Source organism: Phyllostomus hastatus, unplaced genomic scaffold, assembly GCF_019186645.2.
Source record: "Phyllostomus hastatus isolate PE091 unplaced genomic scaffold, TTU_PhHast_1.1 phas_contig_477, whole genome shotgun sequence".
Classification (NCBI taxonomy): domain Eukaryota; kingdom Metazoa; phylum Chordata; class Mammalia; order Chiroptera; family Phyllostomidae; genus Phyllostomus; species Phyllostomus hastatus.
This window is the reverse complement of record NW_025333889.1, coordinates 3,949,114-3,973,662: the sequence shown is the minus strand read 5'-3', so window position 1 is coordinate 3,973,662 and position 24,549 is coordinate 3,949,114. Positions and strand designations below refer to the sequence as shown.

General features: G+C 59.6%; 1 protein-coding gene across 3 annotated transcripts in view; it reads left to right on the top strand.

Annotated features, from left to right (window-relative positions):
- SAG (S-antigen visual arrestin) overlaps nt 1-22,907 on the top strand; it is a 29,048-nt gene extending 6,141 nt beyond the window's left edge. For 2 of the 3 annotated variants that reach the window (XM_045845657.1, XM_045845656.1), the window contains exons 4-16: nt 2,536-2,580; nt 4,576-4,769; nt 6,287-6,346; nt 8,049-8,125; nt 9,020-9,155; nt 10,140-10,224; nt 12,094-12,166; nt 14,183-14,320; nt 16,562-16,639; nt 17,931-17,954; nt 19,502-19,557; nt 22,035-22,050; nt 22,670-22,907. In XM_045845657.1, coding sequence (XP_045701613.1) covers nt 2,536-2,580; nt 4,576-4,769; nt 6,287-6,346; nt 8,049-8,125; nt 9,020-9,155; nt 10,140-10,224; nt 12,094-12,166; nt 14,183-14,320; nt 16,562-16,639; nt 17,931-17,954; nt 19,502-19,557; nt 22,035-22,050; nt 22,670-22,778 — 1,091 coding nt within the window. In that variant the 3' untranslated portion in view covers nt 22,779-22,907. The remainder of the gene's footprint in view (nt 1-2,535; nt 2,581-4,575; nt 4,770-6,286; nt 6,347-8,048; nt 8,126-9,019; nt 9,156-10,139; nt 10,225-12,093; nt 12,167-14,182; nt 14,321-16,561; nt 16,640-17,930; nt 17,955-19,501; nt 19,558-22,034; nt 22,051-22,669) is intronic. The other variant, XM_045845658.1, reaches the window with a different exon arrangement.
- Nucleotides 22,908-24,549: the final 1,642 nt, after the last annotated feature.

The window sequence follows — 24,549 nt, the reverse complement described above, 5'->3', positions numbered from 1 at the left end:
GGGGCCGCTGTCTGGTTGGAAACAGCTTTAAAGAGTGTGGGGTGGGGACACGGGACTCGCTGTAGAGCAGGCAAGGGACCCTCGACACTCCTCAGGAAAAGGACATCAAAGTCCACTCAGAAAGTAGATAAAAGACGCGAAGAGGCATTTCGTCAGAGACGACGGACGGGCAGCAAACACGCACGTGGAGGAATGCGTGACGTCGTCGGGCATCAGGGAAATGCCGGTGGAAACCGCGCTGAAGCGTCGTCTCCGGCTGTCCGGACGGCGACAGTGAAAAACACTCACAGCACGACATGCCGGTGAAGACGCGGAGACGCCGGGCCGCCCGTGCAGGGCTGGTGGGGATGCAAAGTGGCGCAGCAGCCCCTCTGGAAAACCGCCTGGCGGTTTCTTAGAAAACTGAGAAAAAAACAGAGAGACCTACCCCATGGCCCAGCGGCTGCACCCGTGGGTGTTGGTTTATTGCAGAGAAATGGAAACCGCATCCACGCGAAAACCTGGGCGCGTGTGCCCCTGGCAGCGTTGTCTGTAGCGGCTCCAGACGGGAAAGAGCAGAAAGGTTTCTCCGGGGGGAACGAGGTTAGACGCTCTGTGGCTCGGTTGCACCACGAGGCTGGCCTCGGCCCTAGAACGAAGGAGTGGCCGGCACACCAGCAGCCCCTGGGTCTCCAGGGCGTCGTGCCCAGTGGGAGCGCCAGGCTCTAGAGGCCGTGGACTGCACGGCTGGCTCCATTTCTGCAACGCTCTCCAGACGAGAACAGGGTGGAAGCGGGAAACAGATCAGCAGTGTCAGTAGTTACCACCTGTTGGGAACCGCCCTGACTGGTATCAGAAGCTGAAACCCCCGCCTAGGCTAAGGCTAAGGGACCGCCCTTGGAACTGTAAGCCAGCAAGGAGACAAAAGCTTATCTCCCTGGCAGGAATGCTGCTTCTGCTGCTTTATTCATAACTGAACCCCAAAAAGCTTGGTCGGTTAGCCAAAGACGGGTAAGATTCCCCACGGGGTGAACGACCTGAGACAGGCACGATCACTTATGGAGGCCCCCCAAAAGAAGGACTTGCGGGGCTGCAGCAAAAGGGGGTGATGGACCCTGGCTCCTCGGCTTTGACATAGCCTGAGTTCTCAGCGTCTGGAAGAAAATCTCCTTATCTCTTGGTTGCCTTAGTTCCCTTGCTCCACCTAAGCCTGAAACAGTGACAGGGTGGTGCAGCTCTGTACTGAGAAGTGCGGATTCCCCGGGGGTGATCAGGCCTAAGAAAGAACATGTAAATTACTGTGAAACCTTCTTTGTTTAGAATGCTCTCAGTTGAATGAGAGGGGTCTTAGGAGGAAGTTATTTTGTTCCTCAGTCTTACAGCTGTTTGACCCCAACTCAAAATAGACCGGCAGAGTTCTTTGTTTTCTATGGTTCCTTACTTCCCCCTAATGAGTACTGTACTTTACCTGAATTATTATGCAGAATGAGCCCAATAAAAGCAGGTATGGACGGTAAATCGGCGCACTCCCCACTAGGGGGGGGTGGCCATTTCGTCCCTACTTCCCCACAGAAACTAGTCTGTCTCTGTGCATGTGTGTTTTTTCTCGCGTGCTTTTCAGCGAGCCATCCACAGCGTTCCGTGGTCACTGCTGGCCGGTGACCCACGCAACAACCGCCGGGAGGGACGGAGGGGGCTGGGGGCAGGACTCACTCCAAAGGGAGTCCCGGGAAAGAGCCGGGCAGGATGGCTGTCCCCAGCCCTGCTGTCCCCAGACTGCGCGGCGGTCACAGAGATCCCCACGTGAGAGGAAATGACTTGGAACTCTGCACACGCCGTGCCCATGTCAGCGCCCTGGTTTTGACCTTGTACTGTAATTACCTGCAATGTAACCACCGGGACGCACAGGGACCTCTCTGTACCATCTCGGCCACTTCCTGGGATTCTATAATTATTTCAACTCAAATAGTTGTGTGTGTGTGTTTTTTTTAAAGAGTGTGCAAAGCTGGCATTTTTAGGCGCCGAGGATGAGAGTGCCCCTCAGCCAGGTCCTCTCGGGAAGGTCGTGGCAGCTGTGAGGGTGCTCCTTGCAGTGTCAGTGAGAATGGAGAAAGGTGGAAGCAGCCTGAACCCCCAACGGGAGGAGGGTAGTTGCACATGTTACGCTACTTTCATTCTTTGGAGCAATGTGTAGCCAATGAATGATGAGTGCATTGTGTGTGTGTGTGTGTGTGTGTGTGTGTGTGTGTGTGAATGTTGGCAGTGTACTTAAGTGAGGAAAGCAGTGAACTGAATGGTAGGTAAAGTAGGATCTCTCTCTCTCTGTCTCTCTCATAAAGACATGCGTGGTGCATATACATCTGGAAAAAAAATCTGTGCCAATATCTTGGCAGTGGGTGTCTCTGGGGAGTGGGAATGTAGATGACTTTGTTTTCTCTTTGCTTAATTTTCCTGTAACGAACCCAGTTGGAATGTGCAATGAAAAACCTCCACCTCCAGGGGAGGCCTCCGGTCTCTTTGGTCTCCCGAGCCTCACGGCCTCTCTCTTTGGTGCAGATGGTGTTGTGCTGGTGGACCCTGAGCTCGTGAAGGGAAAGAAAGGTGAGGCGGGGCGAGGCGGGGCGGGGCGGGGCGGGGCTGGCGCAGGGAGGGGGCTGGCGCAGGGAAGGGGGTGTGCGTGTGTGGCGGGGAGAAGTGGGACCTCCTGCCCTCCTGTCGTCCCTGGTGTCGTCCTCGGGATACTGGTCCCGCTCCCCGCACGGCTCGCTGTCCCCATTTCTCAGATGGAGGTGAGGACTCAGGGGTCGCCAGGTGACCGAGGTGGCAGGAGGAGTAAATAAATGGTGGCGGAGCCCGGGGCCCAGGTCTGGCGGCTCCGCCTGCTTGCGCACGTAGTTCTGTGCCACGGCCAACCACAGGGGGCCCTCGGTGGGTTTTCGGAAGAGGGGGCCCTGGAGCCTGCCGGGAGGCAGGACTTGCCTTGCTGCTTACTGTGGTGGCTCCGAGCCGCGGTGTCAGTGCCCTCGTGCGGGCCTCTGGCGGCTGGGGCGTGGAGGGCAGGTTAATTTGGTGCTAATAACAGTTCGTGAACTAAATGAGAGCAGATTCGAGTTACCCTTATGATCATGCCACAGGCCAGTTCCATTCTAAAGATGCCTTTTGGAGTGGCCGCCACTGGCGACCATGAGGCATTGTCCCTAACTAACCTTGGATGGACCCAGGGACGGTGTCAGACATGGGGCCATCAGGATCCAGGGGTTCCGGCAGAAATAGGGCCGATCATCACCCCCTCCGCTGTGTCCTCCCTCCCGGTGGGACCCTCAGCAGGGAAGGGCACCTGCTCAGAGGGGAAGCACCGCCTGGCAGGGAGACGCACTCCCCGGTCACCTCTGGCACCGTCCTCTTGCAGACCTCAGGTGGGGGACAGGCAAGCTGCTGGTGTCTCTTCTGAGCTTAGCCCCGGGGGGCAGTTATCCTTGGGACGGACAGACAGAATCCTCAACCGACGACCACAGAGGCATGGGGGACCGCTTCCGTGTGCCTCTGTTCTGGACTAGTGTGTGCTTTTATTCCCCACGTTGAAGACTGACTGTGCTAATGTGTGTAGGCTCCTACACTCCTTTCATCCACTGGGGGCACAATTTACAGCTTCTTAATCAAACTGAGTCCTCGGAAGCGGTGATTCCGAGAGGGCTGGTTCGGCAGCAGTGTGGAAAGAAGGGTTCCTCCCGCTGTGGCTCCATCTCTCTGCTGATCCATACGCCCCCCGGCGCCTCGCACAGACCCTGCTGGCTCTGGAGCAGACCCGTTGTCCCCTGCTCCTTGCCCACACCCTCCGCTCCGGCCAGACGTCCTGCCCTCAGAACCCCAGCGACCTGCACCGGTTAAAAGTGTCCTGAGCTCTGGCCGGGCGGCTCAGTCGGTTGCAGTGTCGTCCGTACACCAAAGAGGCCGCGGGCCGGCCCACAGTCAGGGCGCAGAAGGGAGGCAGCTGATGGATGTTTCTCTCTCTCCTCGCTGTTTCTCTGTCTCCCCCTCCCCTAAAATCAATAAACATCTTGTTTTTTAATCTTGATTATTTATTTATTTATTTATTTATTTTTAGAGAGGGAAGGGAGGGAGAGAGAGAGAAACATCAATGTGCGGTTGCTGGGGGTCATGGCCTGCAACCCAGGCATGTGCCCTGACTGGGAATCGAACCTGCGACACTTTGGTTTGCAGCCCGAGCTCAATCCACTGAGCTCCGCCAGCCAGGGCTAAAATCAATAAACATCTTTGAGTAAGGATTAAAAAAAAAACTTTTATAAAGCCTCCTGAGGGTCTAGGGGAGGGGGTGGAGGGAAAGAGGGAACAGTGCAGGCAGGCGAGTGGCTGAATGATGGGGTTCATGGGAGGGGCCCCCGGTCCCCTGCCACGCCCCGTAGAGTAGTTCCCACAGCCCTGGGGAGAGGAGCGAGGCCCAGCTGGGGCGTGTGCTTCTCTCAAACCCCGCCCCCTCCAGCAGCCACAGGCTGGACACCGTGACCGGCGGTGTCGGGTGGTCCCACACTCACTCCGCCGCAGGCCCAGCCCCTCCCTTTCTTGCCTGCCTTCCAGTGTACGTCTCCGTGACGTGCGCCTTCCGCTACGGCCAGGAGGACATCGATGTGATCGGCCTGAGCTTCCGCAGGGACCTGTACTTCTCTCGGGTCCAGGCGTTCCCGCCCGTGGGGGCCGCGGGGGCCCTCACCAAACTGCAGGACAGCCTGGTCAAGAAGCTGGGGGCCAACGCGTACCCCTTCGTGCTCACGGTGGGTGACCCCTGTCCCGTGCGCTCCCCTGCCCTGGGTCCTCCACCCACAGCACCTTGTGACGTGTGACCGGGAGCGAAGGCCAGGGGGCGGAGGCGGCACGGCTTCACATTTGTGGGCCTCCAAATTGCACCCTTGGAGGAAATGCTAGATTGCGCGGGCTGTGATTGTCCTTTTTTAAGCCCTTGAAAACAGCCTCTCGGCCTCTGAAAACACCGTTGGAGCCGACGGTTTAAATGTCCCCCTTCAGCAGAGCACCTAATTACACGCGTGTTCTTCCTTCACTTGCCTGTCTATAAAAAGAAAGAGGTGTCCCCGCGGTGGCCCCAGCAATTCGGAACAGAAGAGTCCCTCTCGGGACAGGGGATCTCAGTGGAATAAGGAGCCTTAGACAGGCCTTAGCTCCGTGGGTCCCATAGAGAAATCGCTTCATCTCTCAAGGCCTCGTCTGCCCTGGGGACTCCTGCCCGCCCCCCAGGGCCAGGCTGCTCCTCTTCCAAGACTTGGCGTGAACTCTTTGCTAGCGCGTCTTACGATGAGAGGCTCCTCCAAGGTTACCTGGTCCGGCCTAGAAAGGAAGGACCTTCTGATGCACGTTACCACGTGGGTGAACCTGGAGGACGCCGCGCTGTGTGAAAGGGGCCAGTCACGGGAGAACAAGCACTGTCCGAGTCTGTCCACGCGAGGTCCCCGGAGCGGTCAAAGCCGCAGACACGGGAGGCCGAGCGGAGGCTGCCGGGGGCTGGGGGAGGCGGCGGCGGAGGCGGAGGGGAGCGAGCGTGGGGTGATGAAGCGGTTCCGGAGGGGGCGGGAGGGGTGTGTGCAGGACGGGGTGAAGGCGCTTCACGCGGCTCAGCTGCACGCGTCAGATGGTAGGTTTTGGGTTACGTGCGTTTTATCATAATGCCTTTTTTAAAAAATCACTTTAGGCACGTTTCACTGTCCTGGGAATCTGAGGTGACAACAGGTCAACGTGTATCGAACCTTAGAGATGCCATTGTGACCCGGCTGCTCCCCTCCCAGCAGCGCGGCCTCTGTCTGGAGCTAACTGAGTGGAACGGGGCCGGGCTGCCTGAAGGGAGGGGGGGGTGTTTACTGCACAGTGTGCTGATCGTGGCGAAGGGGTCCAGACCCGCCACCAGAGGAGCCGGCTACCGAAACCTGGGGTTTCTGGTGGCGCCGGCCATGATGTGTGGCGGGAACATGGTTTAGCATGTCCTGAGAAGTAGGGTCAGGGTCAGGGACGTGAGCAAGCCAGATGCAGGACACATGCATCACGTGGTCCCACGTCTGAGAAGCACAGCCCCCTCCCTGCGTGTCTGTGTGTCCAGGTGTGCAAGACACTCTGCGTCGGCTCTGTTTTTCACGGTGTCTGTCATTCGGTGCTGGGGGCGCGCGCGTGAGCGAGCGTCTCCTGTCGCCTGCGCCTCGCCCGCGTTCTCCGGTGTTTGCCCAGTGAGGATGCCTCGCCCACGGCGTCACCTCTGAGAGGAGTGACTGCTTGTTTCTCTCCGCAGTTTCCTGACTACTTGCCCTGCTCGGTGATGCTGCAGCCGGCTCCTCAGGACACGGGCAAGGTCGGTTCCCAAAGCCGTGCCCTGGGCTCCTTCCTTCCTTCCTTCCATCCAAAGCCTTTAGAAAACGGCCTTTTGTCACGGGGAGTTTCGAACATACACAGAGAGACAGCCTAATGAGGCTGTCGCTGGTCTTCAGCTGGTGTTAACCGGGAGCACCCCTGTGAACGAAAGGCTGGAGTCCCTCACTCCTCCTGTGGGTGTCACAGGGTGATGGAGAGAAACAGGCAGGAAGCAGATCACCTGCGGGCACCTCCGAGGGTGCTGGGCGCTCTGGAGAGCAAGAGGCCGTGAGAGGCCATAGCAATCGGGGGAGGGGTTTGGCTGGGATGCTGAAGGATGGCCTGCCTGAGAGGGTAAAGGAGAGGCAGTCCCCTCCTAGGGGACACCCTGCCTGCGTGGAGTGTGCCGGGGCGGGAGGAGCCGGGTGGGGGGACGTGGTGGAGGCAGAGCGGGGCAGGGCCGGGGAAAGGAGGAGGTACAGCCAGATCAGGAGGGGCCTCAGCGAACGCCCGCTGTGCGACTTGGACTTTTCCTGGGCGACGTGGGAGCCACCGGCGGGCAGCGCACCGTGGGTCCTGACTTAGTTTCCAAAGGGTCGCCCTGGCTGCAGTGCTGAGTGGGGCTTGGGGTGGCCAAGCGTGCGCTCCGAACGGACGGAGAAGCACAGGGGCCGAGTCTGTGCAGGAGACAGGGGCCGTGCTGGAGGGACCACGGACTCACCCAGCAGGGAGGGAGGACCGTGGGTGCAGGCGGGGAGAAGGAAAGGTGCGGGGATCACTGCCAGAGGGTCACTGGCATCTGGGGCTCACGGGGGAGGGAGCGAAAACCGTGCAGGGGAGGACGGGGAGTGGCAGGTCTACACGGGTGGGGGTGGGGGCAGGGGTGGGGGCTGCAATGACAGGCGGGGGCTGGGGCAGTGGTCTCCAAGGTGGGGGGGGACCTGCCTCCACGGGAGAGGTTTGTGAAACCAGGGCAGGGGGTCAGCCGTGGCGTTTCAGAAAAGGGGGTGTGTGAGGAAATGGAAGAGGACGGGACAGCTCAGGGCGCCCCACACACGCCAAGCAAGGGCCAGCGCACGGGTGGGAGCTGTCTCACCCAAGCGCCGCTGTGTACCGGGCCTTGTTAGGAACTTCACTTCTCAGCACGGGCGGCGGGACCTCTGAAAGCCGCTGGTCCAGAAATCGGGCGTAGGCAGCCGGGATGGAGGAAGACGAGGCCACTAAGTGGGAGTGGGGGCTCTGTGCCAGCCAAACAAAGGGCCACCCTTTGGTCCGTCCCAGAGAGGAGGCTACCAGAGCTCCGTAGGAACCGAGGCCCGGGCGGCCCGGGGCGGGGCATCTGCGCACCTGGGGCCTCGGGCCGTGCAGCTGAGGGACCTTGGAGCTGGGGCTGGGAGGACACATAGGAGTGTGTCGAACGTGGAGAAAGAGAGCCACGGGGCATTTCCGAAGAAGGGACCGCGTGTGCCCAGCGTAGACCCGAGTGGGAGAGCATGCAGTGGGAGGGCGGGGGACAGGGAGCGAGGGGTTGCGTGGCCAGGAATGCCGGGTGGTGGTGGGTCACAGCGTTTTAATGGTGAACCCTGAAGAGGATGAGGCTGAGACAGAAAGACCGGGTGCCAGGTGACGCCCCCTCGGGAGGCACGGCCTGTCCCAGGAAAGCAGGGACTAACCGAGGTCTTCTCTGCTCTTTGTCCCTGCAGTGCTGTGGGGTCGACTTCGAGGTCAAAGCATTCGCCACAGACAGCACGGACGACGAGGTGGACAAAGTTCCCAAGAAGTAAGAATGTCATTGTGGGACTAGGTGAGGGGCTGGGGGTGTGGGGGATAGGACACCCCCCTCCTCTGTGTCCGTGGCAGAACTCTCCCCAAGGAGCCCAGCCCGGGGCCATGGGGACAACCTCCACCCAGGGACTGGGGGTCAATGGCTGATCATTTGGGGGGAAAAAAAGCAAAGAGAACGACAGGAGTGTTGGCAACCTCCAGGGCCCACCTAAGCTCCTGGAAACCTCCAGATTCCTGCTCTCTTTACTTTTCTTTTTCTTCTTCCATCATTTTTTTATGGTGGTGAAATATACACAACACGAAGTTTACTGTTTTGACCGTTTGCAAGCGTGCGAGTCAGTGGCATTAGGTGCATTCACTGTGTTGTGTAACCGTAGTTACACATGAAGCCTTCACCACCCCAACAGCAGCCCTCCGCCCCCCGAGCCGTGCCCCGAGTTCCTCCCGCCTTCCCAGGCCTGGCCTCCCACGTTCTTCTGGTCCCTGAACACGGTTCCTAACTGCACCCCCAGTACTTTCCCCTCATACTCCACACGCACCTACCACTGCCGCGATAAGTAGCAACGATGGTGTACACGCTTGAAGCATGTCACCTAAAGCATACGACACGTTCCCACATCAGTGCCCCCCGCCCCCAGAGGCGGGGCAGGGTGAGAGCCTTCCTCGGGAGAGCAGTTGGGCCCCACGCCCCCCAGCTGGGGAAATCCCAGAGACAGCCTGGACACCAGTCCGAGACCCCCTCCTCCAGACCAGCCCCCCCAGCCCCCTTTGGGTTCACCCCGAGTCGTCTGTTAGGTCCCCACGTGAGTGCAGGAGACAGCCCCGGGGCTGGCCGCCCCGAGGAGGCCTGGCCCTGCCTGCAGGACTGCCTCCGGCTCTCTGTCCGCAGGAGCTCGGTGCGCTTACTCATCCGGAAGGTGCAGCACGCGCCGGCCAAGATGGGTCCCCAGCCCCGGGCCGAGGCCAGCTGGCAGTTCTTCCGCTCTGACAAGCCCCTGCACCTGGCCGTCTCCCTGAGCAAAGAGGTAATCCACCGGCGTCACTGTGCCCCCTGTGGGGGCAGGCCTGGGGGACAGGCCCGGGGGACAGGCCCGGCTTCGGTGCCCTACCTGCTGTGGGCGTGTCTAGGGACAGTTTCAGCACCGGCGTTGGAGGGCAGTGGGCTCTTCCCCATCATTCGGACCCAGGAAAGGTGGCTGTAGAACAGGGTCACACTGACCTGGATTCCACTCGTCGTCAGTCCTGACCAGCTCTGGTGGGGGACTTCCATGTACCCCGACCCCAGGCCACCTTTGCCCTCCTCCCCGTCCCGTGGGCTTCATGTGCCAGTGTGGCACCGAGGGGTGTGGAATCACACACCGCGGATCCCTGGAAAATTCAAGTTTCAATGTAGCCCTGAGCGGGTGGCCGTGACACAGGTGAATGTCATCTGTGAAGTGTGTCACAGCGAAAAAGGTGACGAGCCACTGGCCGGGGCTGTCTCCGGCCCCTCCGGTCACCATGAGTCACGCACGCATGCCGGCCAGAGCCCAAATCCTCCGTGTACTCGTGGGCGTGTGCCTGCAGGTGTCTGCGTGTGCCTGGGCACACATGCAGGCGTGTGTGTGCACACGTGCAAGGGCGCCCCTCCCGGGCCCTGCCCCAGGCCCCCCGCGGGCTTCCTCCCGTTTCACTCGTTCTGCCCCAAACAGCCTGTGATTCCACCCTAGACCCCGGGGCTCACTCTGCGGTGCCCCTCAGGACTCAGGCGTTCCGGGCAGGAGCACCCTGGCTCCGCCCCCCATGGGTCCCCGTTTCCTCCCCAGCACCCCTCAGACGGGGGTGGGGGGACAGCGCGTCCCGGGCCCTCCTCTGAGGCAGCACGCGGCTGCCACGGCGTCTTCCTCGGAAGTGCGGGAATCCAGCCCCGTGTGCCCTGCTAAGGGGCCGAGGTGAATTCAGAAAGCCGCGAGATGAGAGACACCACCACCCCCTGTCCCCCTTTTCTGACCTGTCTGCTAACCTTTCAGATCTACTTCCACGGGGAACCCATTCCTGTGACCGTGACCGTGACCAACAACACAGAGAAGACCGTGAAGAAGATCAAAGCATTCGGTAGGACCTCCTGCTCCAAGCTGGAGGGCGCAGTCCCCTGGAATTTCTCAGTCGGGTCCTATTTCCCGAGGGTCCGTCCTCTGGGTGGGAAAGGCCCTCCCGGGTCCTCAGAGCCACCCGTCGGTCTCTGTTGTCACGGACGGCAGGACCTCCGAGCGAGGGAGGCCCTCCGGTGTCATGGCATACAACCGCACCCCCAGCCGAGGGCTGCCTTTGCTCTGGGGACAGCATCCGACAGGCGACCTTCCGTCTTCCATGTCAGGCCTCCCTGGAGGGGCCAGGGCCAGGGCCCGGGCAGCCAGGACAGGAGTTTCCCCCCCAAGGCTCAGTGGAGAGCCGGGGAAGCACAGCCCACGAACACAGGGCTTCCTCGTGGGCTCTCTCTCTGGGAGAACCCCCTGCCTTTACGGCAGGGCTCCTGGGCTGCCTTCCCGGGCTTTGTGGGGTGCGGAGGACCAGTCACGCGTGGAAGTGCTTTGTGAATGGTAAAGCGCCACGCCTGCTGGTCCTGCAGAATCCCCACGAGGCGATGGCCGAGTCTCACCGAATCCCTCAGGGGAGGGGCCCCCTGCTTGCTGTTCCTCCACTCCCTCAGCTCAAAGGGCACCAACATGCAGGGGATGGTCTCACATCATGGTCTCACAGGGGCTACATAAAAAAGACAGGACAGGATGGCCTGGGAGAGACACCTCCCCGTTCACTTCTAACTCAAACGTTTGATGACCAAGACAAAGTTAGACTTAGTGTGTCAGGGTGACCCACTGCCCCGGGCTGCCCAGGGCTTTCTGCAGGGCTGGAACGGGGCCGGCCCAGGCAAACCAGGGTGGCCGGTGACCCTGAGTGTCATATACCACCTTCCTCCCGCCCCTCGTGTCCCTCGTAGATAAGGAGCAGGAGTTTTGATGCATGCCTACTAAAGAATTCTAGACTTTTCCAGATGCTAATATGAATGCTTAATTTACAGCTTAGTTTTATGTTGGTTTAGTTCACATTCCTTTCAGTCCTTACAGGACGTAGTTTATTTATTTAGCATGAAGTACGTACAGTGTTCACCACAGGGTTCCATGGGGTTCCGCACAGCAGCAGGGCTGCAGGAGTATCATTCGATACCTCGCTTTAAAATTATTCCTCAAAGTTTTACAAGCCCTAGCATCAATGCCATTAATTTTTGAAAGGAGCTCTTCCATTTTCTGAAGCAAGACGTTAATAGCTTTCTCCAGACTGAGCTCTGCTGAGTGCTCCCAACAAATTGTTTCTCTTAATCCTCACATTCGATTTTCATGGAGGTCAAAGTTCTCTTGTTCATCCTCACAACGCCCGTTTGAGTTAGAAGCAATCATCACCCCCATTTTGCTGACGGGCAAACTGAGGCTTAGAGGAGCCCAGTAACCCACAGCTGAGGGCTGGCTGGGGTCAGAGCCCGAGTCGTGCGGCTCCGGAGCCCACCTCCCTGTGCACCCTGTGTGGCCTCCGAATGGTCTCTGGGTCGGGTACCCAGAGGGAGATGCTTGTTCTGTGAGACAGAGGGTGCCAGAAGGGGGTGGGTTTGGAGGAAGCGAGCCAGCGGTGAGTTCTGGGGTGCTGGAAGATTGTGTGCCCTGGGAGGACACCCAGGGGCGTCCCAGGGGCTCCGCAGAGAGGAGGCGCAGTTTGGGGAGGCCGGCTCACGAGTGGGAGCTGCCACAGAGCAAGTTATTGGTGGACAGCTGTGGCCTCAGGACTCCCAGCCTTGACGCCCTGAGCCGAGGAAGCCGAGCCTGAGAAGCATCAGACGGGGAAGGCCAACTGCATCCCCGGGAGGCCGGGCGGCACCAGGCACACGCCTGGGGAGCCCCACGTGACAAGCCCACTCCCGTCCCCTCTCCGCAGTGGAACAAGTGGCCAACGTGGTTCTCTACTCAAGTGACTATTACGTCAAGCCGGTGGCCGAGGAGGAAGCACAGTGAGTAACCGTGGGGTTTCTGCTTCCCCGGGTTCTCCTTTCGCGCGTCCGGCCGCCGAGGGAAGTGAATGCTCAGCCAGCTCGCCAGGGCTCCACCTCCTTCCCCTTTTCCCACTTCCAGTCCGGCGGGGAGGGTTCGTGTGGCCACCGCAGCCTCCGCTGCAAGGGTCCGAGGGACTGGGCGAACCAGCACACGATGGGAGCAGGGAAATAAGGCCGGGCACGTCACAGTGGGGACGGCCGGCCCTCCAAGCGTCCTTGCAATCCTTTGCTAGGACCTTGGCACCATTCCTGCCCGCAGGCAGGTCATCGGACAACCTGTCAGCCCAGGGAGGGTTCTCTGTCTCCTGATCTCCGCAACTTGAAATCTCACACCCACAACCGCCCAGCCTGCGGTGGTGAATGGCCTTTCTCCCCGTACTGGAATCAACACTGAGCAGGAATCCTGAGACGGCCTCTTCCTGGGGGAGGGAGGGGCCTGCCCATTTTTGCTTTGTGCTAGGCGGGCAGGGAGAGTCGCAAAAAACACAGGCTTCTGGGGGTCAGCCCGCTGCAGCCCCCGAGAGAGGACCCGCTGGGGAGGTCTATGCCTAGCTGGCACATTCTAAGCACTGATGTATGTAAAAAACATTACCGCCGTTAGAGGAAGGGGTTGGTGAGGAAAGATGAGCTGATTCTGCAAGATAATATTGCCGAGTGTTTGCAAGACAACTTGAGGATAAACTGCTATTACCCGAAGCAGATCCCGAGGGAGGTTAAGGAAAAAGCGTAACACGCCACGGCCTCCCGGCTGCCTCCTGGCTGCCTCCCGGCACACGGCCTGGCCCAGCGGTCTCTCTGGCTCACCTTTTGGCAGATGCTCAATCACGGCAGCAGAGAATGGTCCTTGGCCGAGTTTCATCCAATTCACCGCACAATCTGGTTCTCTTTTCATCTCCTGGGTACATGCTGCACCAGATGATTCCCGGGAAACTGGGAACCAATCTGACGCCCCCTAAGAGTGGCAGGGAGATTGACAGCTGGGTGGGATCATGCGGGCAGGTCTCAGCCCAGGAGCCGCTCAGAAAGCTGGACAAGCCTGGCCATTGTCCTTGAACCCTGGGGGTCCCTGGGCTCTGGTGGCTGGGGCCCCATCAGTCCAGGTCAGACCTGATCCCGGGGCTGCCACCCGCTCTCACCCAGTCCCAGACCCTGAAGGTCCTGGGGAGGGACCTCACAGGCTGTGGGAAGAGCCATCCCCTTCCTGTTACCGTCCCTTTAGAGTATAATGCTCGCCTTTGTCGTTCTGCCGCCCAAACCAGCTTGTTAAGAGAGGTTCCCGCAGGGCCCGGATGGGAGGGCGTGGGCCGTCTGGTGCTCCAGCAGGTCTGTCACGGACACACCCAGGGGCCTCCTGTGCTCACTGCAGGCGGCAGAAGCCACAGCTGCCTTGCCCAAAGCTCCACAGGGGGCTCAAGGCGGGAAGCCGTTCTGCAAGTGGCGGTTCAGACTCCCAGCCTGCCCCGGGGCAGGTGGAGGGAGGGGCCCAGGGCGGCTCCAGGCGGTATTCCCAGGGCCTTGCCCATTCTCAATAACCCACCTCCATGGGCGTGTGCATGCAGACCCCCTCCCCCGCTCACAGTTTTTGGCGACAGGCAACTTCCAGTCGGGGGTTGTTGTGCCACTGGCCAGACGGCCCTGCAGCCAACTGCATGGTTCCCAGTGTCAAGTAGAAACGGGTGTGGTCCCTGACCCTCGGGCCAGTCGGCCGCGTTCAGCCCCACAGAACATGCTAGAAATTCAGTGACCAGAGCAGGCTAAGAGACTTGAGAAAATGTCGCGATCTTGCTGGCCGTCTATTTTGAGGTGTCAGTGGTACTCCTCTGCCCCGGTCGGGCAAATGCACGGGCACCTGAACTCTCTTTCCCACGAGCCGCAGGGGGTGTGGATCCCGGACCACGCTCGACGGCAGACGGGGTGACGGCCTCATGGCCGTGAGAGCCAATCGCCACATCTCCTCTGATGTCCTTCCCGCAGAGAAAAAGTGCCCCCGAACAGCACGCTGACCACGACGCTGACGCTGGTGCCCCTGCTGGCCAACAACCGCGAGCGGAGGGGCATCGCGCTGGACGGGAAGATCAAGCACGAGGACACGAACCTGGCCTCCAGCACCATGTGAGTCCTCGGAGCTCAGGAGCTGAGCCCCCGAGACTCTGTGCGGCCGTGGCCCTGGTCTGCTCCCCCTTCCCATCTCACCCCCGGGGCTCACGGGGGGACCCCGCTCCCACCCCTGGCGTGACGTGGCAGGTGCAGCTGCAGGTCCTGAGCCGGCCTGGCGCCGAACCCCAGCTCCACTGGGCCACCCTGGCGAATCGCTCGGGCCATCTGAGAACCTCAGTGTCCCCATCGGTGGCGTGTGGGTGCCAACAGTGCCTTCTCTTAGAGAGGTCACGAGGATGTGGAGAAGGTCTGTGTAAAACATGGTGGGGGGTGCACAGCGGGGGACAGGAGCAGGGTCGTGCAAGCCGAGGGATTGTCCGAGGATAATCAGCCGTGCTGGTGTGCGAGATCCAAGAGCACAGTTGGGGAGCTCTCTGAGAGGGGAGAAGAGGGGGACCGGCCCCTGAGGTCAGCTCATTTGAGGGCGTAACAATCAACCACAGCTCCCCGCATCTGTAAAAAACGTTTTCTGGAGTGTTTTACACACACGTGAGCCTCGCCATACTTTTGTGAGAAAGGTCGATTTGCACTCATTTGATGGCTGAAGAAACTGAGGTTCAGCCAGAATGAGAGGCTTGTCCGAGGTCACCTGGCCAGTTAATGGCAAAGTCCGCCCTAACCCTGAGCCCCAGTTCCACCCTCGACCTCAGGGCTGCCGTCCGGGGCCCTGGAACGTGACACCAGCAGCAGGACCTGGATTAGCCAGTCTGTGTGTGTGTGTGCACATGTGTGAGAGAGAGAGAGAGACGGAGGGGAGGAAGCCCGCAGGCTGTTCCCAGGCGCGTTGTCTCCCCCGGCTCTTTGGCCCCATTCTGTCCGAGGTAGAGGGTCAGTCCCTGCAAAGGGTGGGGGCTCGGGCTTGCGTCCCCCCACCCCCTTGCCCTTTGGTGGCTACATCTCTCCACTGAGAGCCTGGCCACATCCCACGACTCCAGATAAGGTACTTTGTCCTTTTCAGGGACCTCTGGGCCCCGATAAGCTGATGAAGTTATTTGGGGGCATGGTGGTCCTGGAAGCAATGTCCCGGGGCCCCCCACCAGAAGGGTCCCTGGGCTGGGTGCCCCAGGCTGGGCAGGCCCAGCACCGCCCCACCCCCCTCCCGGCACACTTCTCAGACTTCAGCACAGCCGTGCCCCCCACCGCAGGCCTCCAGGTCTCCCAGCCACGTTCGAGATCATCAGTCACGCTGTCTTAGCTAGTATTTCATAGTTCACGATATTTTTATGCCTCAGTGCTTGTTGCCAGACCTCCTGAAACACTTCTGTTTCCAGCTCCCTGCACTGGGTCCTATGAGAGAGCGACCAGCCTGGCGCCTGTCAGGCGGTAGGAGCCCAGTGCACGTTCGAGGGACCTGGGGTGGAGCCTCCGTGGAGGGCGGTGAGGCTGCACTCCCTTGGGGGCACGTGTCATGGCCCCACACAGCACAGTCATTCACTGCAACACGATGCTGGGCGATGCGGGGACGCAGAGCAGGAGTGCTCAGGCCGGAGGCCCGTGCTGCCTGGCAGCTGGCCAGGGGGCTTCACGGGGGAGGGGCAGCGTCAGCGTGAGTTCTTGGAGGCCGAGGAGGAGGACACTCAGGGGCGGGCTCGTGTGTGGCAAGGCTGGCCCGTGGGGGACCCTGGGGCACAGAAAGCTACAAGGTGGCAAAGCAGACAAAGGCTGCTCACAGGTTACTGCCCGGCCACGCTTGGGCTGGACCCTGGAAGAGCCGGCTGGCCGCAGAGCAGCAGAGAGCTGGGGGAAGGAACTTGGCACGTGGGGTGTACGTTACTGAGACCATCCAGGCAGGAAGAGCCTGTGGAGGACGCGGGGGGCCAGCCAGGACGGCAGGTGGGGCGGCAGGTGGGGCGGCAGGTGGGGCGGCAGGTGGGGCGGCAGGTGGGGCGCAGGAGAGAAGGGTTTCTGGCTCGTGAGCGGGCGGATGGGCGCCCACTGAGGCACGGCAGGGAGCACCCTGAAGCACCCCCGGTCCCGGGACTTCCGGAGGGGAAAACACCAACCTACAAGCAGGAAAGGCACCCCCTGCCTCGAGCAGGGGAAGTTCTGGGACTGGGACAGCTGGGCTGGGCTCGCCGGCTCCTGGAGAAGACGTCCCCGTGATGGTGGGGTGCCCGCGTGGGGACGGGGTCTGGTCCACCCGGGCCTCACCTTCCATGACCCCCCCGCACCCCTCTGCGTTTCCTCTCCGCGCAGCATCAAGGAGGGCGTAGACCGGACTGTGCTGGGCATCCTGGTGTCTTACCAGCTCAAGGTGAAGCTCACGGTGACAGGGTGAGTGTCCTAGGCCCCCTGCTCTGTCTGTCCTGTCTTGGCCTTTGGCTGAGTCGTTTCCTTCCCGAATGACAGGGGGGCAGAAAGCGCGGGAAGGGCCGCTCATCCCACTGACCACCGAGTAGAGTTTTAGAGACGCTATTGGCCCGCTTTCATAATTCCGTCCGACAGGACAATGCGTGGGGAGAGGTGGACGAGCTGATGGTGAAATGCGTGCCGGGGAGGCAGCACTGGACAGAGTGGGTGTGCCTGTGCTCACGTCAGGGGGGCTGACTTGCAGGAAAGGGCAGTCAGTCCCACGGGGCGCTGAGCTGCGGGAAAGAACGGCGGCTCTCGGGGTGGTGGGGGGAGGCACCCACCCACAGGGAGCGACCGCCCCTCCCTTTCCCAGCGTGGAACCACGGGGTGGGGCGTCTGCCTTTCACACTGAGAGCCCAGGTATCTCAGAGTGCCGGGGAAATGGTTTTCCACTTTTTAACGAAATGCATTCCTTCCATCTTTAAAACATCGTCTAAAGGGAAAACACTCGGATTCTCCCTTTCCTTCTCGGATCCCACTGGCCACGGCTCTGGCCCCTGACCCCGAGGAGCCTCGGGTGGCTCAGCCATCAGGCGTGTCGTCTGTGATTCTGAGCAGACAGAGAGTTGCCCGAAGTTTGGCTGAGGCAACAGTGTAGGACTTGGGGTGATTTTGGAAATTTTGTTAACGGTGTTGGTGTCTGTTGTGTGTGTGTTTTTTAAAGATTTTATTTATTTATTTTTAGAGAGGGAAGGGAGGGAGAAAGAGAGAGAGAGAGAGAGAAACATCAATGTGTGGTTGCTGGGGGCCGTGACCCACAACCCAGGCATGTGCCCTGACTGGGAATCGAACCTGCAACACTTTGATTCGCAGCCCGCGCTCAATCCACTGAGCTACGCCAGCCAGGGCTTGTTGTGTGTTTTCGAAGTGCGCAGGGTTTTCTTTCATGTTCTGGAAGGGGACGTGAAGCCAGGGAGAGTTTCCCTTAGCCGTGATGTAAGGGAATAACAGGCATTTCACGATCGTGGCCGGGAGAGAGACTCGGCTCTGTGGTTTGTTCTCGAGCAGCAGGGCTTGAAGCCACGTGACTCCTGCTTTTAACTGATCGCTCGAGACAGACAGGAAGTCGCAAGCGGAGAGGAGCAGTGGCGGTGTAGACGCAGGAGGTTGTGAGGGGACGGGGCTGGGACTTGTCCGGCCTCTGAGCCCTGAGAAATGGGGCCGTGCTGTCCCGGGGACGGTCACTACAGCCCTGTTTGCTTTTGTTTCCTAGCTTTCTGGGGGAGCTCACCTCCAGGTAAGCCGCATCGCCCGCCCACCTCCTCCGCCTGATTCCCAGGGCAGCAAGGGAACCACCCCGACCCCGACCCCGGGGCTCAAACCACCAGCAGCGCCGCCTGGGTTCCTGGCGGCGCGGCTCCCAGCCATCGTGAAACGGTGCCCGCTGCCTCTCGGTTGCATCGCACAAACCCTGGCAGAGAGGTGTGAGGCCGGGGCTGTTTCTTTGAGACCACAGCTGGGCCACCCCCGGGCAAGGACACACACACACACACACACACACACACACACACACACACACACGGGCAACGGCACACTCCATGCAGCGCCTTTGTTTTGCATGTTTGGTAAAATCTGCGTTCATGGCGCCAGCTGTCTTTACTGTGTTGTGTCACTGTCACCGCTGTCGGGCTCCGGGACCTTTTTCCCACCCCGAAGACAACGCCGTACCTGTACACACACTCTCTCCCACTCTCCCTTTCCCCCGGTCCCTGGCAACCACGCACCTGCTTCCCGTTTCTATAGAGTTGCCTTTTCTGGGTGTCTCATTCACCCAGAATGTGGGAGTAGACAGCATTCGTTCGCCCTTAGTGTCTGGCTGCCTTCGCCCATCACACCGTTCTCCAGGCTCACCCGTGCCGTAGCGTGGGTCAGCGCTGCGCCCCTTTTCTGGATGAAGACGCTTCCACTGTACGGACAGACCCCTTCCGTTTGTCCGTTCACCTGCTGGTGGACACTTGGCTTCTTTCCACCCATTCGGCTTGTCGGTTATTGAGAACAGCGACGCCGCCTCTCGCTTCATGCGCAGGGGAAGCCGGCGAGACAGGCTGGGGGCAGGCGCTGAACTGGGTGCTGCTTCACCCCCACTCTTGCCACCTCCTGCCCTCGCACAGAACCCAGGGTACCCCTCTTCTCCCAGACCCCGTCTGTGCGTCTGTACCGGGGTCTGACGACAATGGCCTTGCAGATGTGCACATTGACTGAAGTGGTAACCTCGGGGCAGGGGGCGGTGGATCCCGGTGAGGCAAGGAGTGACACACACACACACACACACACACACACACACGTGCACCCCACCTCTCCGTTCTCCCTTTGCCCAGACTTCCCTTCTGCTTTCCTTCCTGACTCCTTTCCTTCCTCCCTTTTGTATAAATTCCAAGTTGCCCCAAAGCCCTTTAGCTTCTGGAATTTGGTGGGCCCTGTTCACCTCTAGCAAGAGACTGTGCTCCCGGTCCCCCAAACACCAACCATCCGTCACTTTAACACATAACAATTGTGTACAGTTTTGCAAAGGATATTTTTCAAAACCATCCTCTGCCGACCTGTCCTGCACCACACCATCATGTCACTGGAACTCACACGCAGGAGGAAAGGAGCCTGAGCACCGTAGCCTCCTCGGCCACGCCGCCGAAGTGAGGTCTCTGGGCCACCTGCCGGGGGTGCATTTCAAATCCCCACGTGCTGCCCTCCTGATTTCTGGTGTGTTTTGTTCTGAGTCTCACCGAGTCCCGTGCGATTTGTAATTGTGTGCGTGTCCTCCCTGATCCGCCTGCTTCTTTTTCGTAGTGAGGTGGCCACCGAGGTGCCGTTCCGTCTCATGCACCCCCAGCCTGAGGACCCAGGTCAGTCCTCCCTTGTCCCGGCTTCTTAGTCACTCCCTGTGTGCCGGTTGGTCACACAGTCCCTGCTCGTCTTTCCTGACCACCTCCGGGGGCGTGGGTGTGGCCACATCACCCTCAAGGTGCCCTCGGGGTGGGGGGGGGCCTGGAAGGGGCGCTCCCCCACTCGGTCCGGAGCCCCCAGGCGCTGGCCCACCCTCAGTGAGCGCGGGGAGGACTGGGCAGCCCTGGGCTCAGACACGGGCAGCCCCATTGGGTCTTATTAGCGATGGTTTAGAGGCAGAGGTTTCTCCTGTGAACAGACCTGGATTCAGGTGTAAAGAAAGTTCAGGTGAAAAATAAATGTGGTGCCTGAGGCTTTTGCATTTCATCGGGAAACATTAGCAGGCCTGGAGAAGAGTGTTTTTGATGGCGGAGATTGGGACGAGAAGGTAGAAAACACTCGACCAGAGGGCCAGGCTGGGGCCCGGTCACTGTGGCCCCTTTAAACCGTAAACCCCCTGGCCCTTGTGTGGACGTTGAGAGTAAAGGGAGCCAAGCACTCTGCAACCGAGTGCTCTCCGCACCGTGGGCCCGGACCGGCCAGCGGTGCGCTGTGTGGCACGTGAGTTCCATCTCGATGCTGCCCTTTTAAAGAGGATTCGTGAAGCAGCAGAAATAATCCAGGTGCTGCCTGGAAATTCTGCGAAAACTTATCTGCTGCGTGTGAAGCGGCTTAGTTGTTAGGAGCTCTCGGAGCTGCGGCCATAAAGAGCATTTCAAGCGAAAGTGGTGCAGATGAGCAGGGTCCCTTTTGTTCGTATACTTTACATCTAGCTTTTTTTTTATATACTGATAATGAAATGGCATTGGAACAGGAGAATGGGCCCCCAGATTTATTTGGGTTTGTCTCAAAAATATTTTGTCTCCAAGTATCTTTTCCAAATAGTTTGGATTCAAACGCTCAGTGTCCTTTGCCAAAACCTTCCCCCGGGGGAAAAATACGGTCTGGCCATGTTCACTTTATTCTCATATGCTGGTGTCATTAAAATACTATTTTTGAACTGCGTGCGAGTGAGATGCATTCTGGTCTCTTTCAAGGCCATTTTCGAAGGTTATTTTAAGCCTGTGACCTCAGGAGATGTCACAGTTTATGCGGGACTGTTTTCTGCAGCTGCGAACAGACTCTAGGGCCGGACCGGGGGGGAAGTGGCGTTATTCCTGTCCTGGGTAGGACATTGTCACGTTCCGGGCGTTCTGGCCCTCGCAGCGAACCTACTGAGCATCCAGACTCAGCAGCGACTTTGGACTTTTTCAGGGAGAAAGGAAAACTCCCCCAGGGCTTCCCAATTCAGATTTCCAGGGACCGAGGAGTCCCCCCAGTTTTGTTCACAGATGCGTGCTCACGCCTTACCTGCCTAGGTCCCGGCTCCCTGGTTTGGATGGTAGACTCCAAGCAGATAAGCGTTGTGGCTGAGGAGCTCTGCCCCGGCCAGGGGCCAAGTGCTGCACAAATGCTACCAAGCTTTTATTGTCCCCCGTCGAAAGGAACGCAGGGTGTTGATTGGTGCCGGCTAGTATAATTTTATGCCTCGCACCGTGGGGGTCCAAGAAGCTTCTTGCCCAGGGGATGTTTTGGTGCATCCGCCTCGCCTCTCCGTAGCTCCTGTGGTGAGCAGCCCACACAGACGCTTCCCTCCCAGGGCTGGCTTCCAGGTAGGCACGAGAGACAAGGGCGGTGGCTTGCCATTGGCATCGTGCTCCCAAGGAACCAGCTGGTGCCGTTTGGCATACCCTGAGCTCTTTCTGGCTCGCCGCCGCGGGTTACAGCAGTGCTTCCCTAGGGAGGCCGAAAGCTAAGAAAGAACAAAAAAACCCCACTCAAATTAATAGCAATTAATCTGGGCTGCAGAACATACGTGGAAATACAACCCAACGAGATAAAGATCCGTGTGCTCACAGAGAAATGGAACCCTGAGGGGCTGGGGCTGCCGGGTGGGCACGAGTCCCAGACTCACCGTTGGAGAGCTGGATTCGGAGAGTCCGGGGCGGGGGGGTGGGGGGGTGTGGGGCGAGCCTGGGGCCTGACGGCGCCTGTGGGGACTCTGGTCTGGACGGGGCCCAAGGGACACACAGGGGGAGATGCTCCGAGAGAAGTGTGGCATCAGAGGGAGTGAGGCGGACCAGGGAAAGGGGCCTGGAGGTAAGGTCATGGGTTGTCCCCTTGAGCGGACGAGGGTGTGGCACTGTGGGAAGAAATCGTGGTGGAAAACTCGGGGAGAGTGGCTCTCCGAGGGGAAAAGGCAAAGAAGCAGGAACTCGGATATCGTGAGATGCGCGTGTCTGGGCCTTGTATCCCTCCAACTACAAATCACTAAACCGGGAAGACGTTTTCCAGGTGGAGCTGTTACACAGAATTGCCGCTAATATCTCTCTCTCTCTCTCTCTCTCTCTCTCTCTCTCTCTCTCTCTCTCTCTCTCTCTGTCATTCCATGCCACAGCTACGGCCAAGGAAAGGTGAGTCACTGCTGCACGTCATCCTGAGTTCTGCTTCTCGTCAGCACAAACCCCTTTTGGGGTCATTTTGTACACACCCCATGCTTTTTTTTTTTTTAAAGATTTTATTTATTTATTTTTAGAGAGGGAAGGGAGGGAGAAAGAGAGAGAGAGAAACATCAGTGTGCGGTTGCTGGGGGCTGTGGCCTGCAACCCAGAAATGTGCCCTGACTGGGAATCGCACACCCCATGCTCTTGATATGGGGTTGGACCCTGGTTTCCCTTTTATTTCCTAGTACTAAGGCACATACAGGCACACAGGCACACACACATGCACGCACCCACACTTACGCGCGTGCACATACATGCATGTGCACACACATGTATGTGTATGTGCACGCACCCGTGGATGTGCCGGGTGTGTGTGTCTACCCTGTGGGGTCTCTCTCCTGTCCGTTTGTGAAAGAGATTTCCCGCCGGCAGCCCCGAGGAGAAGGGCACGGTCCCACGTCCCATCACGCGGGAAGCTCTCCGTGGGCTCCCCTGTCGCAAAAGGAAGATCTAGGATCGCGTTTCGCTTGAGAGTTCCTTGCCAGCTTCGGAAAGCGCCACGATCGAAATGTTCCCTGTTTAATTTTAGTTTTCAGGATGAAGATCTGGTGTTCGAGGATTTTGCTCGCCACAACCTGAAAGACTCGGGAGGCCCCGAGGAAGGGAAGAAGGAGCCGGAGGCGCCCGCGGACGAGTGAAGAGGTCACGGAGGGCGTGGGAGAGGGGCCTGAGCCGCGTGGCGAGTGAAGCTCCAGGGTTAGCCCTTCAGTGACGCTGAACCCCAGGGCGGGCGTCTCTTCACGGAAATAAAGCCGGTCTGTCCCGCTGCTCCAGCCGCGTCTGACCCGCTTGCTGGGGAGGCTGCACGGCGCGCCAGTGCGGGCATGGCTGCAGCTGGGCCCCGAGACTGGCGTGGGGGGGGCAGCACCTGGAGGGGAGGCCAGGCCGCCATGCAGGGTGCGAAGCTGGCCCTTCCCAGTGAGCAGGCGTTGCTCGCCCGCCCGTGGGGCCTGCTGTGTCCTGGCCTTTCTCCTGGGGTCCCGTGCCCGCCGTTTCCCTCGAAATATATGGGGGGGGGTGGCGGAGAGGCTGTGTTTCTGACGGTGCGATCGATCCTAGCTCGGGACCCCAAAAAGAGCCCCCAGAGATCTGCCGGACAGAGAGGACAGAGGTGGGCCCAACACACCCCGCCGCCGATTCAGCTTTTGGGGCCCACTCCCTGCTGGAGCTCTGGGTTGTGGGTTAAGTTTCCGGCGAGCGATGAAAATCAGAGCTGGCCGGCTTCAGGGGGGGAGGAATGCGCAGAAAGGCCCCCAGAGACCAGAGTTAAAGGGAGAACCTGTGCCGCCACGCCTGGGTCGGGCAGAGAGCGGAGAGGCTTCGGGGGTCCCCACTGTTCACCCAGAGTGGGGGCTCAGCCCCGGACACTCCTTCCTGGTCTTGGCCGGGCGCATCTGTGCCCTGTGGCCACCAGAGGCCGAGCCCAGCCCCAAGAACAGGTTGTCCCAGGAGTGGGGTGGTGGGGGGTTGCGAGACTGGCAAGACTGGCGGGCTTCTTGGTTACAGCGTCTCCATGGAGACTGGGCTCAGAAGGGGTGCGGGAGGGGGTGCTCCGTGTCAGGGAGGAAGGAGGGGCTGCAGGGAGAGGAGGGGTAACTGAGGCGATGCCAGGGCCCTGTCCTTCTCGGGGCTCCCCTTCTGGGCCCACGGTGCCCACCGGCCTGGGGACCTGCTACTGATGCAGAGAGGCAGGACCGCTCTCTTGGTGGCCTGGAGGGGCTTGGGGGATGTGTAGGCTCTGGCCCAGGTTCCGGGGCAGGATGAAAGGGGTTTATTTATTTTTTATTATTTTTATAAGATTTTATTTATTCATTTTTAGAGAGGGAAGGGAGGGAGATAGATAGAGAGAGAAACATCAATGTGCGGTTGCTGGGGGCCATGGCTTGCAACCCAGGCATGTACCCTGGCTGGGAATCGAACCTGCGATGCTTTGGTTCGCAGCCTGCGCTCAGTCCACTGAGCTACACCAGCCAGGGCTTAAAAGGGGGTTTAGAGAGTTCTGCATAGTTCCGCCCACTCATAGGGAGTTGGAAGGTGAACTGCAAAGGTCGTGTGAGGCGTGGACACTGGGGGCCACGTCTCCAGCACCAAGAGCAGTGGCAGAGGGCTGGACAGCAGTGTGGGTCCCAGGCACGTGAGGGCGCCCCGAGCTGGGGTTGTTCTGCGGGATGCCAGGCTGGTCCGTGTCCCGGGGACTGGGGTCTAGACCAGAGGCTTCACTTGGGGACTTTGGGCAGGAGTCCCCACGTGCACAGCAAGTCTGAGTTAGAGGCATTCTGACATGGCCAGGGATGAAGATTCATTTCTAGAGCAGTGATAATAATAAGGATGATATCGCAGGCAGAAGGCTGGGCCTGTGGGCCGTGGGTCTGCAGAGTTGGACACAATTTCTTCATTTTTTCTCCTGTG